This window comes from Myotis yumanensis, unplaced genomic scaffold, assembly GCF_028538775.1.
Source record: "Myotis yumanensis isolate MYYU_CA2020_CCGP unplaced genomic scaffold, mMyoYum1.0.hap1 SCAF_7, whole genome shotgun sequence".
Classification (NCBI taxonomy): Eukaryota; Metazoa; Chordata; class Mammalia; order Chiroptera; family Vespertilionidae; genus Myotis; species Myotis yumanensis.
This window is the reverse complement of record NW_027223758.1, coordinates 41,987,031-42,011,989: the sequence shown is the minus strand read 5'-3', so window position 1 is coordinate 42,011,989 and position 24,959 is coordinate 41,987,031. Positions and strand designations below refer to the sequence as shown.

At 42.5% G+C, this 24,959-nt stretch overlaps 1 protein-coding gene across 9 annotated transcripts in view; it reads right to left on the bottom strand.

Moving 5' to 3' along the window:
- Positions 1 to 24,959, bottom strand: part of NEDD4L (NEDD4 like E3 ubiquitin protein ligase) — a 302,096-nt gene that overhangs the window by 92,398 nt on the left and 184,739 nt on the right. The window contains exon 1 of one of the 9 annotated variants that reach the window (XM_070420366.1): positions 22,215 to 22,486. The exons of the other annotated variants lie outside the window; for them this stretch is intronic. Within the exon in view, the coding sequence (XP_070276467.1) occupies positions 22,215 to 22,466 (252 nt within the window). The 5' untranslated portion in view covers positions 22,467 to 22,486. Of the gene's footprint in view, positions 1 to 22,214; positions 22,487 to 24,959 lie in introns of those variants that run through there. 9 annotated transcript variants of the gene reach the window in all.

Genomic DNA, 24,959 nt, shown 5'->3' with positions numbered 1-24,959 from the left:
TTGCTTTGTTTATGAGACACTGCTTATTTGAACACTGTTTGCAGGCATGGAGAGCTAGGAGGAGGAACAACTACCTAACGATTAAAAGATATAATATAAAGAAGGGAACCATGTGGCAGAAGTTGAGAGGAAAACAAGGTGAAAAGTGTGCCAACTGAGTGGGCAGAGTCTTAGGACAAGAAGCAAAAGACACTGCGAAAGCTCTCACATCCTGCGCCTCATAGCAGTGCTAAGGCCTCCCCTGGAAGTCTCACACCATGTCCATCGGCTACTCCTTCCAGATTAAAAAAAAGAAAAGAGTATTGAAATTATAACAGAGTTCGGGAGTGTCACCTAAGTGGAAAGAGTAGTTACTTAGAAAATGCCTTTTACAGATTCCTCTGTTCTCTTTTAAGAGCCTCTCAAGTAGGGGGCAGAAAATGAACAGCGATTATTTCTGGATGATGAGACTGCATGATTGTTTTCTGACTTTTGGACTTTTCTAAAATGAATGTATATTAATTGTGGTAGAATACAGAAAAAATAATGTATTGAAACAATGTCAAAGGAGGATTTCTCAGATTTAGCCCTATTTTCCAATTCCCTCTGCTCCCTCTGCCTCCACCCCGTGCTGTACTGTCGCTGCTGCACACCCGCAGCTTTCTGGGGGCCTCCCATGACTCAGCCTGCCCAAATGGTAAGTCCACCCAATTACCAACCCCCACAGACCGGCGCTTATTTATGCCTCCTACGTCCTGTTCTACATGGTCCCCTCATCCGTCCTGCCCGTGCAATGCCCACCAGCTTTTCTTCGTTTATTCAGATCAAAAGGCTACCCCTGGAGACCCTCCTCTGTTCTCTCAAAGGTGCCCTCTTCCTCACAACCCTGCCAAGAGAGCTTTCCTGGCCGGGCAGCCCCACTGGTCCTCTCTTCACCACACATGAGAACAGGCAAACACTACATGTAAACACAGAGGCACAGTGCCTTACAAAACACCCACGGTCCCTCCCAGCACACTGCGGATTCTAAATTGGAGCAGGAGTCCTGCTCGCAGAGCACACTCGGGGGTGGAGGGGGCCGAATCCTGCCAAGAACACTTAGCCCGGCTGAGAGCAGAGACCAAGCAATGCAGAGGCTTTCCCTCCACTCGGAATCTGACTAACAGTGCATCATGCAGTCTGTTCTAAACAGATTCTAGAGACCTAACATATTTACTCTCTAGAGGCCTAATGCATTTACTATCTTGTCCTTCACAGGAAAGATCTGCCGACTCCTGGTTTTAGAACATAAAACAAATTCCTGTCCAATCAAGCAGAAGCAGCAATGCAAAACCCCAGCCCTCAGATGGCACAGATGTTTCCCCAGCCCTTGCCCCAACCAAAACATCCTACTGACATCCTAGGGCATAGCCACATACACACCTGCTTCAACCTCCTTCTCCAGTCATACGTCGTCTCTATGCAACATCACCTAATTTCGCCTGGTGTAGGATATTCTCCCATCTGCACGTTGAAATCCCCATTTGCACTTCCTTCCTTTTAGCCTTCCAGTTTCCTCACTGGTGAGAATCCATAGCTTTCATTTGTCTTTCTCTTGGTGGACAGTTCTCCACCAAGATCAGTACACACTGTCTGGCAGTATCTTTTCTGTACCCGCTTCTCCCTAGACTGTGAGCTCTCTGAGGGCAGGGGTCCTGTCACCTTGGACTCCCTTCATCTTGATGAATAAAACTTTTCAGCCGAAACCAGTTTGGCTCAGTGGATAGAGCGTCGGCCTGCGGACTGAAAGGTCCCAGGTTCGATTCCGGTCAAGGGCATGTACCTGGGTTGCGGGCACATCCCCAGTGGGGAGTGTGCAGGAGGCAGCTGATCGATGTTTCTCTCGCATCGATGTTTCTAACTCTCTATCTCTCTCCCTTCCTCTCTGTAAAAAATCAATAAAATATATTAAAAAAAAAAACTTTTCAAGAGAAGTCAAATATAGAATCACTGTGTGAACAGTTTTTCCCCTCTGATAATCTGTCTTCAAACTTAAAATGTTCAACCTAATTTGCCAGAAGACAGACCTACAAACATACATAGATGGAGGTGGAAGTGGGGACAGTGAGGACTAAGCAGAGACCTTAGCAAGGAGTTGACAGAAAAGGTGAGGGACACCCTAAACAGAGGGGCCGTGGGCAATAAAGGTGAGGAGAAGTGCACTGTATCTGGGGATGTTTGTGGAGTGGAGACCACAGCCCTATCAGGCCAAACGTGCAACAGATTTATCTCAGTGGTAAGAGACAACCCCGGTGGAGTTTGGGCAGAAGAGGAACTGGTCAGATAGATCTGCAGTTCAGAAGATCGCACTTTTGTGCGCCAGTGTGCAGGACAGACAAGAGGAGTCAGTTTGGAGGTGTTTAGGAGTCTTACCAGTTAGGACACTACTGACCTGGATAAGGGGTTGGCCACAGCACTGGTGCCAGGGGCGGGGCGGGGGGGGGGGGCCGGGGGGACGACACGACTCTGCAAGAGGCAGAATAGGCAGGGCTTGGCCACTGGAAGGGCATGGCAAAAGTGTAAAGTGCCTCCAAAGTTGATCTTCAAATGGCTTTGGCCATACTGAGACGTCAGACCCTGAACTCTAGAACAAACTGCATTAGACACCGTTAGTTATGAAATATTCAGGTCCCCAATGGAGAGAGAGCCACTCTGAATTTCATAGGCCCATCTGACGTTCAATGCTGTTAAAGACCTGGATGAGTAATGAACACACTTCAACATTCTTTTTGTTATTAAAAAAGAAGGCATCTTTGATATTTCTCAAACAGTGACACTGCAGCTGAAAATAACTATGCTAGGGAGAAAGTATTTCTAGGGCTGTCAGTTTTTCTAAGGCATTGTCCAACATCTCTTAGACTACAGTTTCTCAAAGTGGACCATGGACTACCTGCACTGGGATCACATGAGGTGTTTATAGAAACTGAAGGTTTTGACCATAAACTACCTAGTCAATCCAACCAGTTAAGAGCAGTTAAAGATAAGCTATAGTGTATTTCAAACACTATATATAGAATCTCAAAATGTAAAATACATTCACTCATATTTTATCATTATACATTTTAAGTTCAAATTTATGATATCTATCTTCATGGTTGTTAAAGTTTAAAAATAATAAACACAAAATTCAGGTGAATGTTTGCAGAGCCTTAGAAACAGACTTGGGAACAAAATGTGAAAACCACAGGTTTTAATTACTTCATTTATACCCACCGAGAAGCCAAAACTGCAAATGCAACCAGGGACCAGCCAGCAATTAATGTCCAGCAACTACCTAATGGGGAGGGACTGTCACATTACAGGTCAATATCTACTGCATTAGAAGATGCCTGGTCAACAGCCTTTCTTTTCACTGCTCCCAGGCTCCCCCTAACAAACCTGACAAGTCTGCCACTTCCTGGAATATACACCCAACACCCCCCTCCGCCCGTAGGAACTGAGCTCCTAACTGATGTTCACGCTGCAGCTTGCCTTTCTCTGCTGCCTCAGGGATGGCTCTGGAATTAATATCCTGTTTTACTTGTTGCTTATATCTTCACCAAAACATTTTTTTTCTTTCCTGTTCTTAATGCTCCTCTTCCCCCATCCAATCCCAGGAGGGACTCACATGATAACAGTACCGAGACCTGCCATAAATGCCCCTCCAACCTGGCTGCACGTCTGGCAAGGGGAAGCCCGGGCAGCACAGCCAGCCTGGAGCCTGGCACGGAGAAACAAATACTCTCCAGGGAAAAAACAAAGTCTCTGTACAGAAATGTTTGAGCAGCAGCAGCACTCAGTCTACTTGACTAATACCTTAGCACCATTGTACTAAAGTTCATAACCATGGACACCAACACATTCCAACAATGATAAACCCAGACCCAGCCATACCTACAGTTCAAAACAGAGACTTTGCTCCTTACGCCAGGTGGTTTCCTTAATTGCTTAAGCCTAAAATCCTTCTCAAGTCATCTCAGGAGGGAAGAAAGGACTATGCATTAACTTTTTCTGGTAAGCATTTTATTAATAATAATGTAATCAAATACATTTGTGAAGCATATTAGCATTCATATAACCCTTGTGGTTATTTCACTTACTCCTTACAGAAACACTAACACAAATGCTATCATTTACAAATAAGGAAATGGATCAGAAAAGTTAAATGGCCAAGGGTCACAGAACCTGTCAGTGGCAGAAAAAGGGCCTTAAATCAAGCGTTTTGTTTAATACATTCCAGCAGGCTATTCTTAAAACTATAAACAAAACCTAAACAAAAGCTGGTATTACTATTTTCTTGCTATTGACTAAGAATCTTGAACAAAACATATTAAAAAGTGTCAACAGAGGCCAAAGATTTCAACCGACCAGTTGTTCCTGCTGGCGCACAGCCATGCTACACGGAAGATGACAGACAAGCAGAGGCTCTGTCCCTGTTGACATCAGCTGCCCATAGGGCATTCAGTATGCAGCCAGGGTGGTGATCCCTGCTTTTTAACTTTTCCTGCCCTCATCCCTTCCAACTTTCTCCTGGGGTCAGGTAAGCGGTGAGGGTGTGGCTCCAAGGTTGTGGAGGCTGCAGTTACACAGAAAGGCTGGTGACAGCAGCAGCCCCCGCAACGTGGAGGTAGGTGAGTAAGACCACGGCAAGGAGAGGGACCATCACAGCTGCCAGACTGTGATTCCCTCCAAATGAACACAGGGCACTGAACTGCCAAGGACTTCACACTCCTTCGTGCTTAGGACGTATCACTTGAGCTGTGTATCTCTGGAAATTACTCAAGAAATAGGAAGTTCTTTGTTGTCGAACAAAATTGTTTTTGGTCTGAGCTTTGTGCGTGTGTGAGTGTGTGTGTGTGTGTGTGTGTGTTTAAGTTAATCCCAGGGAAGTATGTAGATATGATTTGTGATTGATGCTGATTCATATGTAACATGAATCAAATTACTATGCAAACTAAACTTGACCCCACTTATTGAGCACCTATTATGTAAAAAGCACTTTGCCAATGCTATGGCTTTAAAGGCATATAGGCTGCAGGAAATGACATTTTCATGGACACTGAAATTCACTAGCACTAGAAGAGAAGAAAACAGAGGCTATCACCTGTATTAAAGCATTTCTTCATTATTTGGGAGAAGTCTTTCACGGCCCTCCTATTAAAACAAAGACTTGGATCTCAGTGCAGGCCTAACCTAAAAATGCTTCTTTCTGCAACTTCTAAGAATATGGTAACTTTCCTTAAAAAGCCTGTCTTTTTCCTTAAAGTTGAATAATCCATTCCTGATCGCAAAACACCCACTCTTTCTACTCCTTTGGGCCACTGCAGTTGTTTCTCAGCTGTCTAAGCCAAGTGTCTCCTTGAACGATTATTTTGTCTGCCCATCCTGTGTGCAGCTACCCTCCTCCAGCTTCCGGGAAAACAGCTGTCCACGCACTCACTCCACCATCCCACACTCTGCCACTAGGCTTACCTACAGGAGGCAGCTCGGGACAACCAGCAAAGTTTAAATTCCCCAGGACTGAATATAAAGGACACGGTCTCTTAGGGGCTTAAAACGGTAACAGCCGTGTACTGCCTCCCAGGAATCTGTACATTGACTGGGCAGCCTGTGGCCTTAGTGCTGTGGTCAGATGGTGTCGGGCTGAAATGTCCAAGGCTTCATTTGCCTGTCTGGCACTTTGGAGGGGGTGGCTAGAAAGCTGGATCTGCTCTCTATGAGGCTAACTTGAAATTCTTTACATGGCAGGTGGATCCTAAAAACACACGCTCCGAAAGGCAGAAAGCGGAAGCTGGAGTCCTTAAAGGCTAAATATAGAACTAGCCCCGCATCAGTGCTGAGGCATTCGCAGGCCAGCCCAGACTCAAGGAGAGGGAAAATACAATCTCTCTCATGATGGGGAGGGAGAGAAACCTCTGCCACCTTCACTCGGCCACAGTCTTCCCACGTTTACTCTAAGAAGGATGTGCCGGCATGAACGCTATGGTCTTAGGGCCAGACCTGAAAGCTGCACTGCAGCCATGCAGCCTCCGCTTTGGACTAAAGTGAAGCACCTTGCAAGTTGGAGGACCCTGAATGGATAAGGCTTTGTCCAACTTGTTATGCGATCACAAAGCCTTATCTACAACACCCAGATGTCAACAACCATACAGTGTGTGCATCCTGGACACAATTAGTCGTGCCCAGAAAATGAACAAGAACCCAATAAAAACAGCTTCAACTTCTCTGCCAACTGTTTTGAAAGTAAAGATGAAGTCTAAAGACATGTCTAGAAATCTCTGTGCCTCACTCACGTTCCCGCCTGAGCTGAGGCAAAATACAAGGACAAGAATACAAAATACAAGAATTTTGAGACAAAAACAAAAAGTGGCTTCCAATCATTTTTGAGAGGAAGGTGCCCTTTTGAAATCTCAAAGGTGATATTAGATACTCATTTTTGTGTGTGTTTTTTTTTTCATAGAAATTGAGATGATTTATACTTTTTAAGATAACTACTTTGTTTTCCCAGGTTCCAAAGACAATGAGTTAATTCAAGTTGTTTACCCCCTCCATGTCAGTTACAATCAGACACGGGGACGTACTCTATGATGTGAATGATCTAGGAAACGCTGAACATTTTTTAAGTCATCATGGACACTAACGCCTTCACTCACTATGCTCTAGTCTAGCCCAATGGTTCTCAACCTTCTGGCCCTTTAAATACAGTTCCTCATGTTGTGACCCAACCATAAAATTATTTTTGTTGCTACTTCATAACTGTAATGTTGCTACTGTTATGAATCGTAATGTAAATATCTGATATGCAGGATGGTCTTATGCGACCCCTGTGAAAGGGTTGTTCGACCGCCAAAGAAGTCTCAATCCACAGGTTGAGAACCGCTGCCTAGCCCCATTGTTTTAGCTCCTCCAACATACCTAACCCTCTTCTTCACAATGCAGACCTCTGTGCGTGCAGTTCCTTCTGCCTAAACTGCCTTCCACCCACACTGCTCCCACAGTTCCCTGCTCATGCATTAGGCCTCCACTGACAGTCAGCTCTTATGAGGGGCTTGTCCTGATCATGCTTCTTCAAGCAGTCCTCCCTATTACTTTCGTTGTCTCAGCTTCCTGTTTACTTCCTTTGACATACTAATGAAAATATGTATGCATTAGTATCTTAAAATATTATTTTTTTACTATTCACAATAAATACAAAAGCTGCAACACTGCCTTTTAAGAGCAGTAATATGTATATGTATGTGTTAGTATCTTAAAATAGTATCTTTTTACTATTCATAACTGCAAAGCTGGAATATAAGCTTCCTAAGAGCAATGACCATGTCTCTCTTATTTAATACTTGCATCTCTAGAACAGAATCTGGAATGTAAAAGGAATCAGAAAGGTCACTTGTTCTTTACTAACTTCATACTTATAAAGGTGGCAACAACATAACCTCTCTGGATTTAATTTATTCTTTTTCATTAAATGAGGGGAGGCTGAATTAAATGATATTAATTTCTGGCCAGTTTTACCACTGAACTTAAGTTTATTTCACAGCTCTTACCTACTGACTGGGGCTTAGGAATAAATATTTCTTTCTATCTACTAAATAACCAGTAAAGATTTTTTTCCAGTCTCTAATCACTAATGAATTTAATGTTGTAAAATCATCATGCAAATAAAACTAAGTCTGGAAAGAAAAACTATCTATGATCTATATAATAAAAACCTAATATGCCAAGTACCCGGTCGTCCATTCAACCAATCCAAGTGTAATATGCTAATGATATGCTAAGGCCACTCAACCGCTCGCTGTGAAGTGTACTGACCACCAGGGGAAAGACAGTCGACCGGTCGATCAGTCGCTATGATGTGCACTGACCACCAGGGGGCAGACACTCCGACCGGTAGGTTAGCTTGCTGCTGGGGTCTGGCAGATCCGGACTGAGCTAGACAGGCCATACACGCCCTGGAGCCCTCTTGCGGTCCCTCCCTAGCTGGCCAACCTCCTGTGTCCCTCCCCGACACTGATCGTGCACCAGTGGGGCCCCTCGGCCTGGCCTGCACCCTCTCACAATCCGGGACACCTTGGGGATGTTGGAGAGCCCGTTTCGGTCAGATCCCACAGGCCAGGCTGAGGGACCCCACTGGACCTCTAATCCTATATAATGTTTTAAGTATCTTAAAAGTGTATAAGAAAAGTCCAATATGTGAAAAATATCAGAAGTAATGAACTTTTTATATTTTCACGAGTTTGGAATCTATCTCCTAAACCAAAGGGTGATGTCCAATCCACAACAAACTGTAGTCTAGGTTTGAAGATGTAATTTGCTGACAATCTCATTTCAAGCACATCTAAAATTAGCAACTAATTCTTTACACACACTTTATTAATAGACGCCTGAAATTCAGAGATTAGAGAGAAGCACATTCAGTGAAGGGAGAAAATACACAGAGAAAAACAAAGAGGCATCATTTCAATATAATTATTACCAAACAAACATGATCATCAATGAGGGAAACTACTCGCTCAAGTCCTGCATTTTCATATCCACTCAATAAGCAAAATACAGGATTCGTATGTGCAATCACATCACTGTTGATAAAAAGATTGACCTATAATCAACCGTACATCTTGGTTTATAATTTGGTTTTCATACTTTACAGGGAACTAACAGGTAACTTTTAAATTATGAAACTCTGTTTGAGTTTAATGAAAATTAGAAAGAAATTCTTCAGAAATACATTCAGGGAAAGAAAGAAAGATAATTCAAAAAGTCACCTTGATTTGGCCTTTAATGAGGAGAACAAAAGACCAAAGTCTATACAATCCTCTTAACTTAAAGTCCTAAAAATAGAAGTTGCAGACACCTGGTAGCCTAGTGAATCATAAAATCTTTTTTAAGAATACTTTTTATTGATTCACAACCCCCTCCCCCTCCCCATGGTTCTTCCATGCAGTTACAGTAGAAAATTCATTAACCCTCAAAGGATAAGGACAAAACCCAGAGAGCAATAAAGAATTAAGATGAACTGAAAATGTTTGACGATATAAATTCAGCTAATAGGTTGGCTGTGTATCCAACTCCTAAACATCTGTGAAGAATTTACATCTTCTCCTTCAGAGGGAACAATAATAAAAACAGCTAGCATTTATTAAACACTAATGTATGCCAGGAACTATGCTAAACAGCTGGCGTATATTATCCCATTAATTCTTTAACTTAAACCTTATAATAATCTATCTGATTCCAGACACGCTTCCAGAGGACAAAGAATGTATAAGAAACAAAGGGATATGGGGGAGAAAGACAAGACAGACCATAAGTACTTTATTCAAAAAGACCCAAACTCTCACTCTCAACCCATTTATTCTCACTTTATAAACAATCCTCACAAGTTTACACAAACACACTCTAAATCCTTGTCAGATCAGAAGTAGCTGATTAGAAGCGGGTGGTGGGCTACTATACTGAGAACCACAGTAGGTGGTCATTGATTAGCAAGAGAAAAGAGAAATAAAAAATAAGCAGCAAATGCCTCAAAGATCATGGGCGTCCTGAGAACTTTAATGATGAAGAAAAGTCTATTATATAACTTATTCGTCCCTGATAGGATCATTAGTAAGTACTTTCTTACACAAAGTACTTATACAATGACTCATGGCTATGAAGGTAACAGTGAGTCAAAAAAATATTGTTGGAATATGCTTTTAGAAAGGCATGAAAGAGCCATAGAGGAGTGTGAACTACCCTTGGGTAGTTTGCAAGACTCCAGATGGCTATAATAGGCATACCACAGAGACAGGGCGGGTTTGGTTCCAGACCATCACAATAAAGTGAGTTGTCATGATTTTACTTGTGGAGGGTCTTGCCTTCCATTCATTAAAAACAAACCAAAAACCACAACAACTGTGAGGCATAAGCACAGTGAAGCACAACAAAAGAAGGGAGGCCTGTAGTTTACTACTCCCCTGGGCTAGGTTAGCAGAAACAGGGGTTTGGGCATCAGGACACCTGATATCCAAGTTCTGTACCCCTTCCTGTGTGCCCTTGAACAAGCCACTGTGTCTCCTGTTTCAAAAATGAGACACTGGCTCGGGGAACCTTTCCAGTCCTCTGCATTTTTAATATTTTGCTTTTAATACTCTGAGAAAGAAACCAACTATTACCAAGTTATGAAAAATCTGACAACTGGTCAATACTTTCAAGCAGCAGAGTTTTCAAAAGCCACAAAAATGCACTCAGTTAATATTTCCAGAATGAAGATGCTTTAGTTAGCTGGAGAAAAAATGGTATTTGCACATAAGATATAACAGGATAGACCGGTCTTGCCAGTCAAGAATTGAAATCCCACTTTCACGTACTACTTGCAGCAGGAAACCGAGGAGAAAATTATTTCTTTCATTTCTAGGCTATTTTGGGAGATAAGCTTTTTTCCATACACATTGCAAATATTCAATTGGAACACTGTATTGCTCTTAATGCATAGGTATTGTGCAGACTTACTGACATGGTAACCTATTCTGTAGACTATTGGGCCTCAAAAGGATCCCCAACTTTCAGCAAAAGCCATTGCATAAACAAAATGTATATTTTTGGGTGATAAAGAAAGAACGTGGAGAATAAGTGCACTAAATCAGTATTTATAGCAAAGTTTATTAACCAAATCAAGATTTAGGTTGTCATTTGCATTAACTTCTTAAACTAGCTGTCAAGCAGAATCCCCTGGGTACCACCTGGGTACCATGTTTTCCCTACCCCCACAATCAATACATGCATTCCTGGCCATGGGTTCCTTTACTGAGCTGGAAAATCAGAATCAGTGAAATTCTTTTTATCCAAGCTGAGTTATCCTTGGCAGATTCTATTCCATTAAAAGTTAACCTAGTAATAGGCAAAAAAAAGCAATAAATTAAAATAAAGTAAAAAATATCTGATGACCAGTGGCGTGCACTGGGCAGGAGGTTACTACTACTTAATTCTTTTTGCTGTACTGAACCATTTAAACCCCATTCTGAATGCAGGATGAAAAATAAAAAAGAGGCATTCACTGGGCTTGGAAACACCTTCATGAGCCTGGGACGATTTTCTGCGAGTTGTAAAGCAATGAACTTATGAATAAACCTTAGTCCTCCGTTCTATAGATAATTACTGTTTAACCCCACCCAGACCTTCAACACAACCTACCCTCCTGGTTTCCTGCCCTCCTTTGCCTCTCTCTCTCTTCCCCAACTTCAGCCAACTCTTCCTGCATCTGTTTTGCTTGGCCACGCACCCCAGCATTCCAACAGATGCCACCTGGCCACTGAGGGAAGATTGCAACATATTAGGCAAAAGAAGAAACCTGCTCGAAAGGAAAAGCCATCTGCAGTGAAGTTCATGTAAGCGGTGATCACTGAGCCTGCAGGCCTGGACTCCGTAAGGGAGGTGGCTCTGAACCACTTTGTGCCCTACCCTGCCAGTGACCCTTTCATGGTTAAGACTGAGAGAATGTTCCCAAGAGTGCTCCCTCGAATGGAAATTTCGCTCTCCCAAACCCAGACCCTCTGCACAAGCCTTAGTTAGTCAGTTCAAAGAAACGAGGATGAACTGGCTGTGGCCATGTTACAATGCCTACAGGACTTCAGTGCAAAAGCAGGACTAGAATTTAACCCAACAATATAAGAGACATTTTCAGGAGCTGAGACAAAGGAGCACCTATTTCCTTAGCAGAGACCTAAAAATTCTCTCACCATCTCAGGTCTTCTCCATGAACTGAGACTGCCCATCAAAGAAACATGATGAACCAGGGGGAAAAACATGGCCTCAAAAACTGGGAAAATCAGATGCAGAAACCGCTGCTCCTGAAAACTCTTTTGAAGGGCCTGCCTCCCTCTAGGGGTGAGGCTTGCAGGATAAATGAGCTATTTTAAAAGCTGTGTATCTGCTTTGTAGCCCACACATTATTCATCAATGGACAATATGCCCTATAATAAATGCAATCTGCAAATCAGAAGCAGACTCCCCGGTGCAAAAACGACAAAAATAAATCCACCCACGTCCTGGCATGACACAGGCAGCAGAAAGCATCTGAAAGAACACTCGCTTAAGGAGAAAAAAGCTTCTCATTTTCTAGGTACTGCAATGTGAAAATAACAGTCTAAGCACTAAGGTTAGACTAACTCCTGAGAAAAGTCGATGACTGTCCCTCGTATTTGGAAGAATAATTATGTGGAGGAGGACAGCAGCACAGACCTGAGTCCGGGCTCTGCCACCTCTAAGGTGGCCTGCACTACTCCAATGGCCTCCCCACCCCTGCCTTGCAGTCCCAGTATAGGAGCCAGTGAAGTCCATGAAGTTGCAAATGGAATCACATCACTCTTCTGCACACACCCCTCGTGTGGCCCTCCAAGATTTGCCCATCCTCACAACTGTTCTATCTTCCAAATCTACGCATCTCATCCCTGGGCACCTATCTCAGTCACGTTCACCTCCATGCTGTTCTTCCCATGCTCCAGGCACACTTGAACCTCAGGGCCTTTGCACTGGCTCTTCCTTCTATCCGGAACAATCTGCTCCCAGCTGACTGCATGGCATGGCTTGTTCATTACAACCATCTCAGGGAGACCTTTCTTGGCTTCTTCATGTACAGCCTCAACTGGCAACACTCCTACCCACCTTCCCTGCTATTCTCCATGGCTCTCATTGTCATCTAACACTGCATTTTCACTTATTTATTTTGATCCTCTGTCTCCCTGCTACCAGAATGTAAGCTGCATGAGGACAGAGGTTTTTTGTTTTTGCTTACTGCTATATTCCCAGAACTTAGAATGGTGTCTAGCAAGCAGTAAGTACTTAATGAATTCAATTAATAAATGTTTATCATCTCATCCACTAGCAACATCACAAATGATTTTAATCAGTCTCCAGGAAGCCCAACTGGGAATTCCACCCATTTGTTCGAGCAGCAAAAGAGTTCTAGTTATGAAAACTAGGGAGGTTTTAGAAAAGTATAAATAAATTATGAGTCAGAGACACATAACCGTCTCCTTCACTCCATTATCAGTTTTCTACAAAATACTCCAAAGGCCCTGGAATGGAGGTCACCCAAACCTGGGCATCTCAACATTCTTGGGTTAGATCAGAAGCTCGCTGAGAGCAGTAAACCATTAAACCCTCATCTGACATCAATACCTGTCTTTCATTTGTGTGTGATGCCCCTTTTCTCAATAAAAAGGATCAGCTCCATGGGAACAGATAGTTCCTATATCCCCCAAACTCCAGGCATCCGTCACAAGTTCAACATCTGTGTGTAAGGTAAAATATATCTACAAAGAAATAGTATACCACTTGTCTTTATTATTAATCCCCTTTTGTGATTCACCTCCGTACATTTACTTCCCAGTGCAGAGGTCCAAGAATCGGGAGATTGGGGAACCTCAGCATTTTCTTGTGTTTATGCAAACGTTTATAACATAGACACGAATCTGTTAGTAAAAATATGTGAGTAGACTTAAAGACACTGAAAAAATATACTGATGAGAAAAATCATATTAATCACTGAGGAAAACATTTGTTGTTTCCTTGAGTTAATTTTTCTCATGGTTCATAAATTTAAATATGTTTACATAGCTAAATCTGTCCATCTTTTTTTTTGTTTTTCTTTTTCTCATTCCAGGGTCAGGAATATATCATCCTTCACAGATCTGATACTCATTTTTTATTGTTGTTGTTTTCACTGCTTCATTTACTGAAACATTTTCTATGAAATTATTTAAAGAGTCTATATTTAGATAGATTTGATAAATCTTGAACTTACTTTAATGCTTGGTTTAGGTTTTAGATCCAACCAATACTATGAATTTTATTTAAATACTGTATCCACATAAACGTGAATATGCTTAATTTGAATGGTTGGAATGTGGGTTATTTTCCTTATTTGATTTGTTGTTAAATGCAAAAGTGTATGTAAGTATATATGACTAATATAACATTTCCCATATCAGAATGCAGAGCAAGGATTTTCTGATGTAATGCCATTTCAAATAGAAAGACATGCAAAGAAATACTTAGCTATTTATTTCTTTAGCTCTTGTTCAGGATAAAGCCTCCACTGCATATATAAACACCTAACAGAGCCAACCCCTGTAAAGCAAGCTTACTCGTCTGTGTTTGAGTTACGGCCCTCCAGAATGATATTACAATGAAGGTGACAGGCAACTGTCTAATTCCCGCCACTACCACTCAATGGCAGGAATTTTCCTGGTATCTCTTTGTCCTTGGTCTGGCATGAGCAGGTGTTCACAGACCAGCTCTGTAGAAGGCAGGTAAGGAAGAAATTCATTCAACTCCCCATGCGATGGAAAGAGAGGAATTATTCATGCCAATAACCACATCCCAAAACTCTTCAACATTTCACATTAAAAAAAATTTGTTGAAACTTACTAATCATGATCAAGGAAATTCCTGGGCAAATATAGCAACCACATCACTGGCAAGTCACTACTCCCTTCAGTCTTCCAAACAAGGCCCCTCCCACTGACCCACTGAGACAAATCCTGGCCATCTTTCCAGATGCGGTTCCAATCTTCCCCTCCATGACATCACTCCTGTCCACCATGACCCACAGTGCCCCATCCCATGTGTAAGCAATCTGTCACCTGCTGCCTGGGTTGGGTATCAGCACTTTCATAATGCCCGCTATCATGAGTTAATGCTTCCACTGGGCATGCCTCATCTCAGCTGTCCTGTCTGCTGAACCAGAAGTTCTCCAGATAAGACTTCCCAACCTTTGATGTTTCAAACGTCAAGAAGTATAGTGCTTTACACGCAGTATTATTCAAAAATATTATTTCACACGTGTGAGAGAAAACGAATATTCTCTGTAATTGCAAAAATAATGCTCAGTTTCCTCACCTTTAAACGGAAAGGAATTGGCCTATATTAACTGCAATTGAAACTCAAAGCTCTACACATTTATAAATATAAAATTTAAACATGAGTCCTGCACACATTAGCTAGAGAAGAAAGAAGACCAACCTGCAGAAGGGGCATCTCTTGCTAATACAATTTTAGCCAAAGGTGCAGGCAGGCCCGTGGGCACACTATGCTTTGTTCTTTGCCATACCATCTGGCCACCCTAATGACTCATGCTAATGAGTACAATATAGCATCAGGATTTTTTTTTAAAGCACGGTTTCTCCTACAATAAGAGGTTAAGTCAACCTAAATATTAAAACTACATTAAAATGTTTAAATTCTATTACAACTTAGTATCTCTTCTTTTAATTCAAGTGGAAAAGCACGATCAATAAGTACATATGGGACAGATACTGAGCTGAAGGCAACGATAACACAAAAGCACCCCAGAGTCATACTGTTAGCATGCACGTTCAACTCAGGCTAACTTCTTCAGGAAATTACCAGGAGTGGTTAGCTCTGACCTCCTGCCCTGAAACACTCCTTGCTTTGAAAAGGTACTATGTGTTTTGGTTGGGGCTTAATCACACATTTCAATACTTCTGCTCCAGCTCAACTTTTCTTGTTCAACTCAATTTTAAAAATCTGGACCAAAGCAGCTTTTTTCCCTCCTTTGAGAGTTAACTATCTAGTCATATATTTTAAAAGAATGTAAAAAAGAAAAGATTCTCAAGAAGTATGGTTTATTATTAAGCTATAAAAAGTCTCCCAAGAAAATGAAGAGTTATGACATATGTGGGCCACAGGAAAAGAACTGCAAATCTATCCAACTATTTGTATCATCAAATACTTAATACGCCTAGTAAGGTCCCTACCCCATCTCAGCCCCCCACTCCCAAAAGAGGTAAACAGCATAATGAGAGATTACAGGTTGAACGTTATTGGGGAGCTAAAGCCCCTTGACTCTCCCTGAACTATAAAAACTAAGTCACAAAGGAAGGCTGTGTGAATTCCGAGGACCTGTGAGAGGCCAATTTCCTAGGGGTAACTCTAATCTCTCCCTTCCTGGAGGAACTTCCTCACTTTGTGCTTACTCAGTAGTATATGGCACAACACTTAATATACACAGGATGGTTTCAAAGAATAGGCAGTCAGGGCAGGCCCTTAAAGGAACTGACAAAGTATTTGATCACTAAGTGTAGCAACAACAGTCAAACTAGAGAAAAGAGGGCCCTTTCCAACTCAATTTATGATCATTTCATTTCATTTCATGACCTTTCCCTTCACATGAAGCACTTTATTCCAAAGTGTAAGAACGGTCCATGGTTCTAAAATGACCAGGGTATAATAAGCAGGCTTCTTGAAATTCAATCTACGCCATCCTCCATCCTGAAAGCTCAGCTTCCTGTGAAAACGTGGTGATGCCTGGAGATCACCAACGTGTCTCTTCAGGACAGCACGAATCAGGAGCGCCATCCAAGATTTACTGAGGCCCACTCATGTCAGAGCACCTGTCTCACTTATTATTTTTTTATATTCCTTTGTATCCTGGATCACCCAAGTAAGCCACAGTGGAATGATAAACAAGAGATTAAAGAGGAAACTCCACTGAGGTCATTATACATCCTTATGCTTACTGAGTCAGGATTATTTCTAAAAGGCCCAGGAAAAATAATCACAGACCTCTTACAATACGAAATATCTTAGCAAATATTTTCAACATTCTATCCCTTTAGACATTTTAAATCTTTAAACTGGAGCTGGGTGTACACTGCAGGTGGACTGTCTAGTCCAGGGGTGGGCAAACTTTTTGACTCGAGGGCCACAATGGGTTCTTAAACTGGACCGGAGGGCCGGAACAAAAGCATGGATGGAGTGTTTGTGTGAACTAATATAAATTCAAAGTAAACATCATTACATAAAAGGGTACGGTCTTTTTTTTTTTTAGTTTTATTCATTTCAAACGGGCCGGATCCGGCCCATGGGCCGTAGTTTGCCCACGGCTGGTCTAGTCGGTCTCTCTAATGCAGGACATGGAATATTATGCTGCCTGGTGTGAATGAAGGGGCCTGAATGATCGCAGACAGGATACTAAACCTCTGAAGAATCGCTAGCCAATTCTGGATTGGTTTCCCAAGCCTCTTCTGGCATTTACAGTGGAAACTTCAATATTATATTTGTGCATTAAGATCCAGTTTCAACACCATCCATGAATTTCCTGATTTTCCCTCATTATTGCAAATGTCTTGGAAGTATCATTAAGAGTTTTAAAAAGTTCAATGTATTTAGGACAGTAATCTATCTCAGCAGTAATAATATGCAGTTAATTATTTTTACTTTAAAAATCTGCTTGGTTATTTCAAGTTACACAAATAGATTACCACTTAGATTAGCCTCAATTAGCTTTAAACCATGAATTCTACAAAGAAACCCAATATTTATTAAATTCTAACATGGACTAAACTTCCTCTGGTTTTGTGAACTTTCATGTACAGATAACAATTTTTGTATTAACACGTATTACAAAATTATAGATTTATTTCAATGCTTAGGAACTCTGCCTCTGGGCTTAGTCAAGTGAAGCGGCTGCGGCATTTATGAAAATCCTCTAAAAGGCAGTATCTAATAAGGGCTCTTCCCAAATTCTGCCCTCATTCGTAAATTATACAGGGAGGAAATTTTATACAGGTAACATTAAATTGATGAAACCTCAGCCTATAAGAAGTAAAAGTAAACTTAATCACTGGAAACATTATAGCAAATTACATGATAAAATTATAGCATGTCAGACACACCACCGGAAGTAAACGTTTCAGTTTCAAAACTCAATACAGCAAATACAAGTGAAGATCCTTTTCTACAATGCATAGTTCATGAATTAATTCGAGTTTTTGGGGGGAGGTTGCGTCATCACAGAGCAGTGTTAGGGCTCTGTGGTGCTGATTATCCAACAGACAAATACTCAGTACCACTGAGTCGACATTGGACATCATGGCTAGTTATTAAAGCAAACATTTCCAGATAGGCCTCAAATTCATGTTGCCCTGTGCCTAATGCCATGCTGATCAAAAATTGGTTGTTCACAATTAACCTCATTATCTTCCTCGGAGAAAGATTTATATACTACAGATATTTGGTTAAGAAGGAAAAAACCAACATGAACACCAATCAGGTACGTCCACATACACTACACATTTAAATCTCACTGTAAACCTATGAGATGGACATTTCTATGCTAATTTTTCAGTTATAAGGCAGTATACTCAGAGAGGGCACCTAACTACCCCAGGACACGTCAGTCAACTGCCAAACCGGCTCTGCGGATCTCCAAAGATGCTTCCTTCTCTCCATTAGGCTGCAAGGCACCAGGTGGAGTTACCACTTCCAAAATTTTCAACAAAAATGTCCCAACACAGGAAGCATTAAACTCCATTTTTGGGGGGAGGGTGGATTACACGAGCTTTTTAATTGTGCAAAGATATAGTGTTAAAATTCCCATTATACATAAAGTGATATGACAGTATCTTACCTAATAATAGACAAACATGTAAATTAACCATCCCTCCGCTATGCTCACCAGACAATCAGGAGTGTATGCAAATTAACCCAACAAAGATGGCGGTTAATTTGCATACGTAGGGGGGAAGCTGCGGAGCCAAGACTGAAGGCTTGGTCCAGAGCGAAGGCCTGGGTCCTGGGTGCCGGAGGAAAACCGGTGCCGGCAACCAGGGGAAGGGAAGGCCTATTGCACGAATCTCTTCGTTCAACAGGCCTCTAGTATTAGTTATAACTAATGACAATATCACATACCTTCAACTGGAACAGGAAAGGGGCTATTTTACAAGGTTGTTGGGAAGGCTGAGTGAGAGGATGCTTCTGCAATGGATAATTATATAGACTAATGAAGTAAATGAAGGCACTTTTCAAATGCTGACTGCTACAGAAACCTGAGCTCTCACTACAAGTCCTGTGTCTGGGTGTGAAAACACACATCAGTGTTAACTCTGTGCACTGTCTACATGTTTCAGTACACCCCTGAAAATAGCTATAAAATTTTGTTACATAATTTTGGGGCATTCTCATATATGACCACAGCAAGAGAAAGTACTACTATATGGAAGGGGGAAAAACTTTACAGAATCCAATCAGAAACTGACTCAGTAAAAGGAGTACTAGCTTTTTTCTTATCCATTACAATGTGGTGTTTTTCAGTAAAAGGTGGTTTAGATGTATATTCATAGAATTATTTTTTTAGGGTAAAAGAGAGATACCAATACCGTCAAAATTCTTCTGCATAGTAAAATCACCCTTTTCTAAGAGAGTCAAACTAAAATTCCTCCCAAATAAAAACAGTTTGGCATATTCCTTTGTGTTCAGTAAAATGAATTTTTAATCACAAAAGATACTACACTACTTCTATGAAGTGTATATGCACTGAGGGGGCACAGGGAAAAGCACAGAGGAAGTAAAGGAGGAACACTCCCTTCCCCTATTAATAGATGTGGTGGATGTTAGAATGCGTCTTTGCCTTCCATGGGCTCTCCTCCCTCTGTTTACATTACGAACTCTGTGTCAGCAAGAAACTGAGAGTCTGAAACTTTCCAAGTACCTAGTGTAAAGTTCATACACAGTGGGCCTTAAACACTTATTACAATAATGAGATTCATACTGGCTCCCGAAGCTCGTAAAATGCAGAGCTTCACAAGTTATTACGCATGAAACTGTTGAAGGGGGCATAAATGCTGGTAAATAGTGATTCAACTTCCTTGGAATAACTCTAATGTAGTCAAGAAGCTCATAATGAGACCAAATAACTCAGAAACCTCTTTCAGAAAATAACTGACTACTAATAAGGCCACAAACTGAATGAAAGTTTGCAGGTTTCTTCATTACTGTAACCGATGACTGTAAGAACCAATTCTATTTTACTGGGAGTGTCGGACCGAGTGGAAAATCTGTCGGCAACAGGGGTTTGTTCCCATGTATTTTTTTTCTAGGAATCTAGCTGGTTAACATTTTTTGGAGTCATGTTGCATTTTAGATTTTTTCATGACAGAATGTTTGGAGGCACAAACTGAGAAAAGCACTCAAAAAGTTAACCTTGGAAAAAGGTCTAAGGCATAGATTATGAAATACGAGTACTTTCGTCAAAGAAGTCCTGAGTGATTTTCCCAAACAAGATTTCTGACATCATTCAAAAACCAGACTGCAATAGAGTTTAGTTAATTTTTCATGTAAACTAATCATGGAATGCCCTTCTGGCCAAAGCAGCAGATATTTGAAACATCAAAAAAGCTTGCTGGCAGCCAGACCATAGACGCCCCAGTGAATGTTTTCCCTCAAGATAAATAAGGCCATGGCAGCTGCTGCCTCCACTTCACACCCCTGCCCGTATGAAACACGTACAAAGTGTTGAATGGAGCAGGCAGTTTCATTATGAGAGGAGGTTTGTTTTTGCTTCTTAAAGGAAAACGTTCTGGCTTAAAAGAAAACCAGCTTTGTACCAACCATTTACAAAGGTATGTATGTGTACAAAAATACACCTTGAAAATGAAAACTACCATGTGCTGGACAGAATGTATTCTCCAGAAAGAGCTCTTGATTCTAGAACTTAAATTCCCAAATGCGAAGAAATTCGTTTTCCACTATAATAGTCCTCCCAAGCAAGTTGCAACAGCCCTTCTATGTAAGGTATACATAATTTTTACAATTTTCTATTTATGTTGTAATTACATTAGAAACTTCAAGGCAAATGAGACTTTAATTACATAAATCCATTTCTCCTTGATATCTAACTGCAAAAATAATTTTAAGACTTTGGTAATATAATTGAACAGTTATCAAAACTTTAGAAAATGTATTTTGCTTGTCAATTTTCCTGTGTTTGGAACTGTGCTGCCCAACAAAGCCTCTCCCTGCCATGATGGGTGAAGGTTAAAGTCTATTCTAATATCAAAATTCTATTGACATCTGAACCACTGTATAAAAGTGGTATCGGTCCAGACCAAGAAAAAGCACTTCAACATTGCCTAATAAAGGGGTTAGAGATAATAAAAGGGCTATATGGAAGAGATAAGAAGAAACAGTTACATAATACCAAGAAAAAGATAATATTTGTATTTAGCATCTGATAACCTTTTCAAAGTGGTGAATACCAATGATAGAGCAGTGATAAAGTTCACTTGAATGGCCAAAAATATTTCTCAACTTAAAGCATAAAAGATGATTCCATTCTACAGTAATACTCAGCCATCCACTTTGAAAAGTCACAATTCACAGTAGAAACTCACACAGAAAGTCCTCCAGATATTTCATAATCATATCTTCAAACCAGTAATCACATGAAATTCAAGGGGAAAATTCCAATTCAAAATATAAGGAGTTTGTTCTCTTAAAAAAACATGTAACAGCTAAACTAATTATTACTAGTAAAAGAAAGCTCACTGATAAAACTTTTCATCCTATTATAAACTATGAAAGCTGCAGAGTCATCATTTGCCTAGTGGGGTTAGCAGCTGTTTTTCTGTACTCCATTTCACTGAAAAGGAACAAGCAAGAACATAAGAGCAATAAAGGCCAAAATCTGTTCTAGAGCATCTGTTTCCACAGCTGGAGACAGAACACTTACTATTCTATGTACAGCATCCCAGCTTAGACACTAGAGCAGGCAGTGTTAAGTTGCAGGCCATGCAATCTGACCATTAACCAGTCCCCAGTCAGTTTCACCTAGCTGAGACTCAACAGCCCATCTGGTTCAAAAATGCATTTCTTACTGTCCCCCTCTTGTTCAGTATTCATGGGACCCAAATAAAGAAGATAAATGCTAATAACTAGTGCCAACCCTCTACTGCAAAAATGCCATCAGGAAGAATTTGCTCACATTTTACATACACTTTGGTTTTGGGTGATATTCTCTTGCCTGTATTAGAACTACTGTAAAAGAGAAGTGCTGTCAGGCTATATTTGCAGGCAGCTTTTAAATGCACTTCCAACATCAACGTGTTGGGGCCTGGCAGATTAAAGTAAAAAAATTTTAAATGCTTTTATGCATAAGGGGAAATGGGGGGGGGGGGTGGATTTTCAAAACTGAGTTGTTGGAGGTTGAGGACATAAAGAAAAGATATTTTTTGAAATGCTAACAAGTTTCATGGACCTCTACCAAACACCGGAGCACAAATCAGCTCCCACAAGTCGGCCCAACTTCAGTTACACTGCCCCAAGCTGGGAAACTCCCGGCGGGAATAGGATGAAGTTTATTTTAATTGCGCTGCGGAGTAAGCTTTCTGGGCTTGAATTAGTCCTTTACGTCCCTCACATGGAAACACAAGCTAACTTACCGGTGCTCCAGCCAAGGTGGAGCCAGAGCTGGTGTCTGTACTCTCCTTGGGATCCTCATGAGATTCCTCGGGTCCGCGAGTCACAAGAATTCTGAAATGCTGCTGCCCTGCATTTTGGTCTTGCCTGATCTTAAACGTGCAGCCCTGACCCTGTGGCGTCCTTTCCACGGAATTCGTCCTGTGGATTTCGGGAGCCATCCTGCGGCCCCGAGGCGGCGTCTCCGGGTGTCCCAAGTGGCCCCGATCTTCCATGGGGCTGTTGTGCTCTGCTCGGGGCTGTGTCGGGTACGAGGTGCTCCTCTCAAGCCGGATACGGGGGTACCGCACCAACCTGTCCCCCTTCGTGCCCGTGAACCCAAAGTTGAAGTCACCACCCATACCAGGTGCGCCTGGAGGCGGCTGCTGCAGCTGGAAGACAAAGCACCGCTTCCCAGAACTTCCAGAAGCATCTGGTACGTGCTGCAGGGACCAGCGCCTGGGCTCCGGAGTTGAAGAGCTGCACAGTCCATCAGCCCCGAAGGGCTGCGTCAGCCTCACCTGGCGCATGTCGGCGCTGGAGGCTCGGTGCTGGATCCGGAGCCCGCCACCCTTGGGTCCCCGAGGCTCGGCCTCCTCACGGCCATCCGCAGGGACAGGACTCCGTGCTAGGTGGCCACACATGCCGTTCACTTGGGGGCCTACACCCCTGGTGGCCCTGGGTGGAGAGTTCTCCGGGGTCTGGGACTTGGGGGGCTCCGTACAGCGGCCCAGAGACACCGACCCTGCGTCGCAGTCTAGACCCTCGGGTGGCCCGCACGTGTCCGGGGCCCCGTCGGCCGCTTTGCGCTGCAGCGAGATCTGCATGGACGAGCTGCGCGTGGGCCGCGCGTCCATGGGGCTCAGGAGCTGCGGGATGAACATGGACGTGCTGCGCTTGAGCGCGCCCACCGCTTCCTGCAGGCCTCCGTCCTCCGCGCGGTGGGCGCAGGGGTGAGGGCCGCTCCTCCGCGGCAGGGTGTGGAATGTCATGAAAAAGTCGTCTTCTCTCTCCTGGTCGAGGATCTCTGATTCAGGGGCTGTGTTGCTGCGACTGGAGCCAAAATGAAACCGAAGCCGATGGGCCATGGTGCCCAGGGGGGCAGGGAGGGAGAGGACGAGCGGCCACAACACGCCCGGCACTGCCAGAAGTCAAAAACCGAAGACACAAACTCCAAGAAAAAGCGTCCCATCTGCCAAACCTTTAGCACTGCGGCACCAAGAGCGACAGATAGCAGAAATAACCCAAGTGGCAAGCAGCATTCCAGGCATGATTGGATAAGAGCAAAAAGCTCTCATCCACACTGTGACAGAGGGTAGGATGGCCAGAACCACATGACCGCCGTCTCCCCCTCCAATGCCAGCCTGTGGACTTAGTGGAGTTTTCTCCCTCTCGCTCTCTCTCTTTTTTTTTAAACAGCAAGAGCCTGAAACACCACCTTCCCAGCTGCTGCTTTTTTCCATCAGACAGGAGTGGCCCCAGCAGGGAGCTCTCACAGCTGACTGGGGCAGCAGACACACTCCGAGCCACGCGGCTATAAATCTACCCGCATCACACTCACAGGACAGTTCTTTCCGAACGCAGCAGGCACTGGGCGCTTGAACCACGCGAGACCTGGCACTGAAAACACCAGCACACACGGCACTTCCCCACCTCCCCGCAGGACCGAATGACGAACAGCAAAAATGCCTTGGCTCTAGGAAAACCCTTTCACAAGCCTCGGAGGTTATGTTCCTGTTATTTATGATATCACCACACTACCCGCATGGAATGCAAACTAATAAAAGGTACTATAAATACAGTTACACACCCCACAGAATTAGTGTCCCTTTAATGCTAAATAATTAGACCGTGATCTACAAGTCACAAAATAGCTAAGGGCAAGGGGCACAAATATTCACACTGCCAGTTAGTGGTCCGCCTCCTGTTACTATAACCTTTTTCAGTTAGAAGGGAGGGTGTGTGTGTGTGTGTGTGTGTGTGTGTGTGTGTGTGTGTAACTCTCACACGATATGCTGTCAGAGAGGGAAGTACCAGAGAAAAGGGACCCAGCTGGAGAAAACATTTCTCTCATATGCCAGATAAGGGGAAAAAACAATTACCCGCCCCCCTCAACAAAAGGAAGGAAAATTGAAGAAGGGAGAACATGTGCTTTTCGTAGTAAGTTAACTTAAATACCATACAGAAAAAAAGCTGCCCAGAGCCAACTTTTCCAGTGAGAAGTCGGCAATATTAACATGGTTGGGATACTAGCATGGAATCTTGCTATTTCTGCAAAGGGCCAAAAAGGAGCTAAAAAAGAAAACTAAAGGTCCACATTAAAAAAACTGTCATCAGATTTGTAAACTTGGATATATTCTGGGTGTTTTAAATGAACTATTTTCCATGATCCAGAAACACTGGTTATTTAACAAAGAGGTTTATTTAGGAAGGAGTATAAAAAAAAAAATAGGAGGGGAAAATACCAAGCTGCAAAAAGTGAAAAAAAGTTTATTTTAAAATCTGCAAAGCATGACTTTGTCAACAGCTCTGGAGATGAGGGTATGAGGGATTAAACCTGTGTTTACATACATGCAAACCTGTTTTCTAAAGGCATGTGTTTTAAACGCTAGAAATGATTTCTATGAGAGAAATGGAAGCTAGTTTGTTTAGTGCTAAAACTGCCAAGTTCTGCCCTAGCAGGTTTGGCTCAGTGGCTAGAGCGTCAGCCTGTGGTCTGAAGGGTCCTG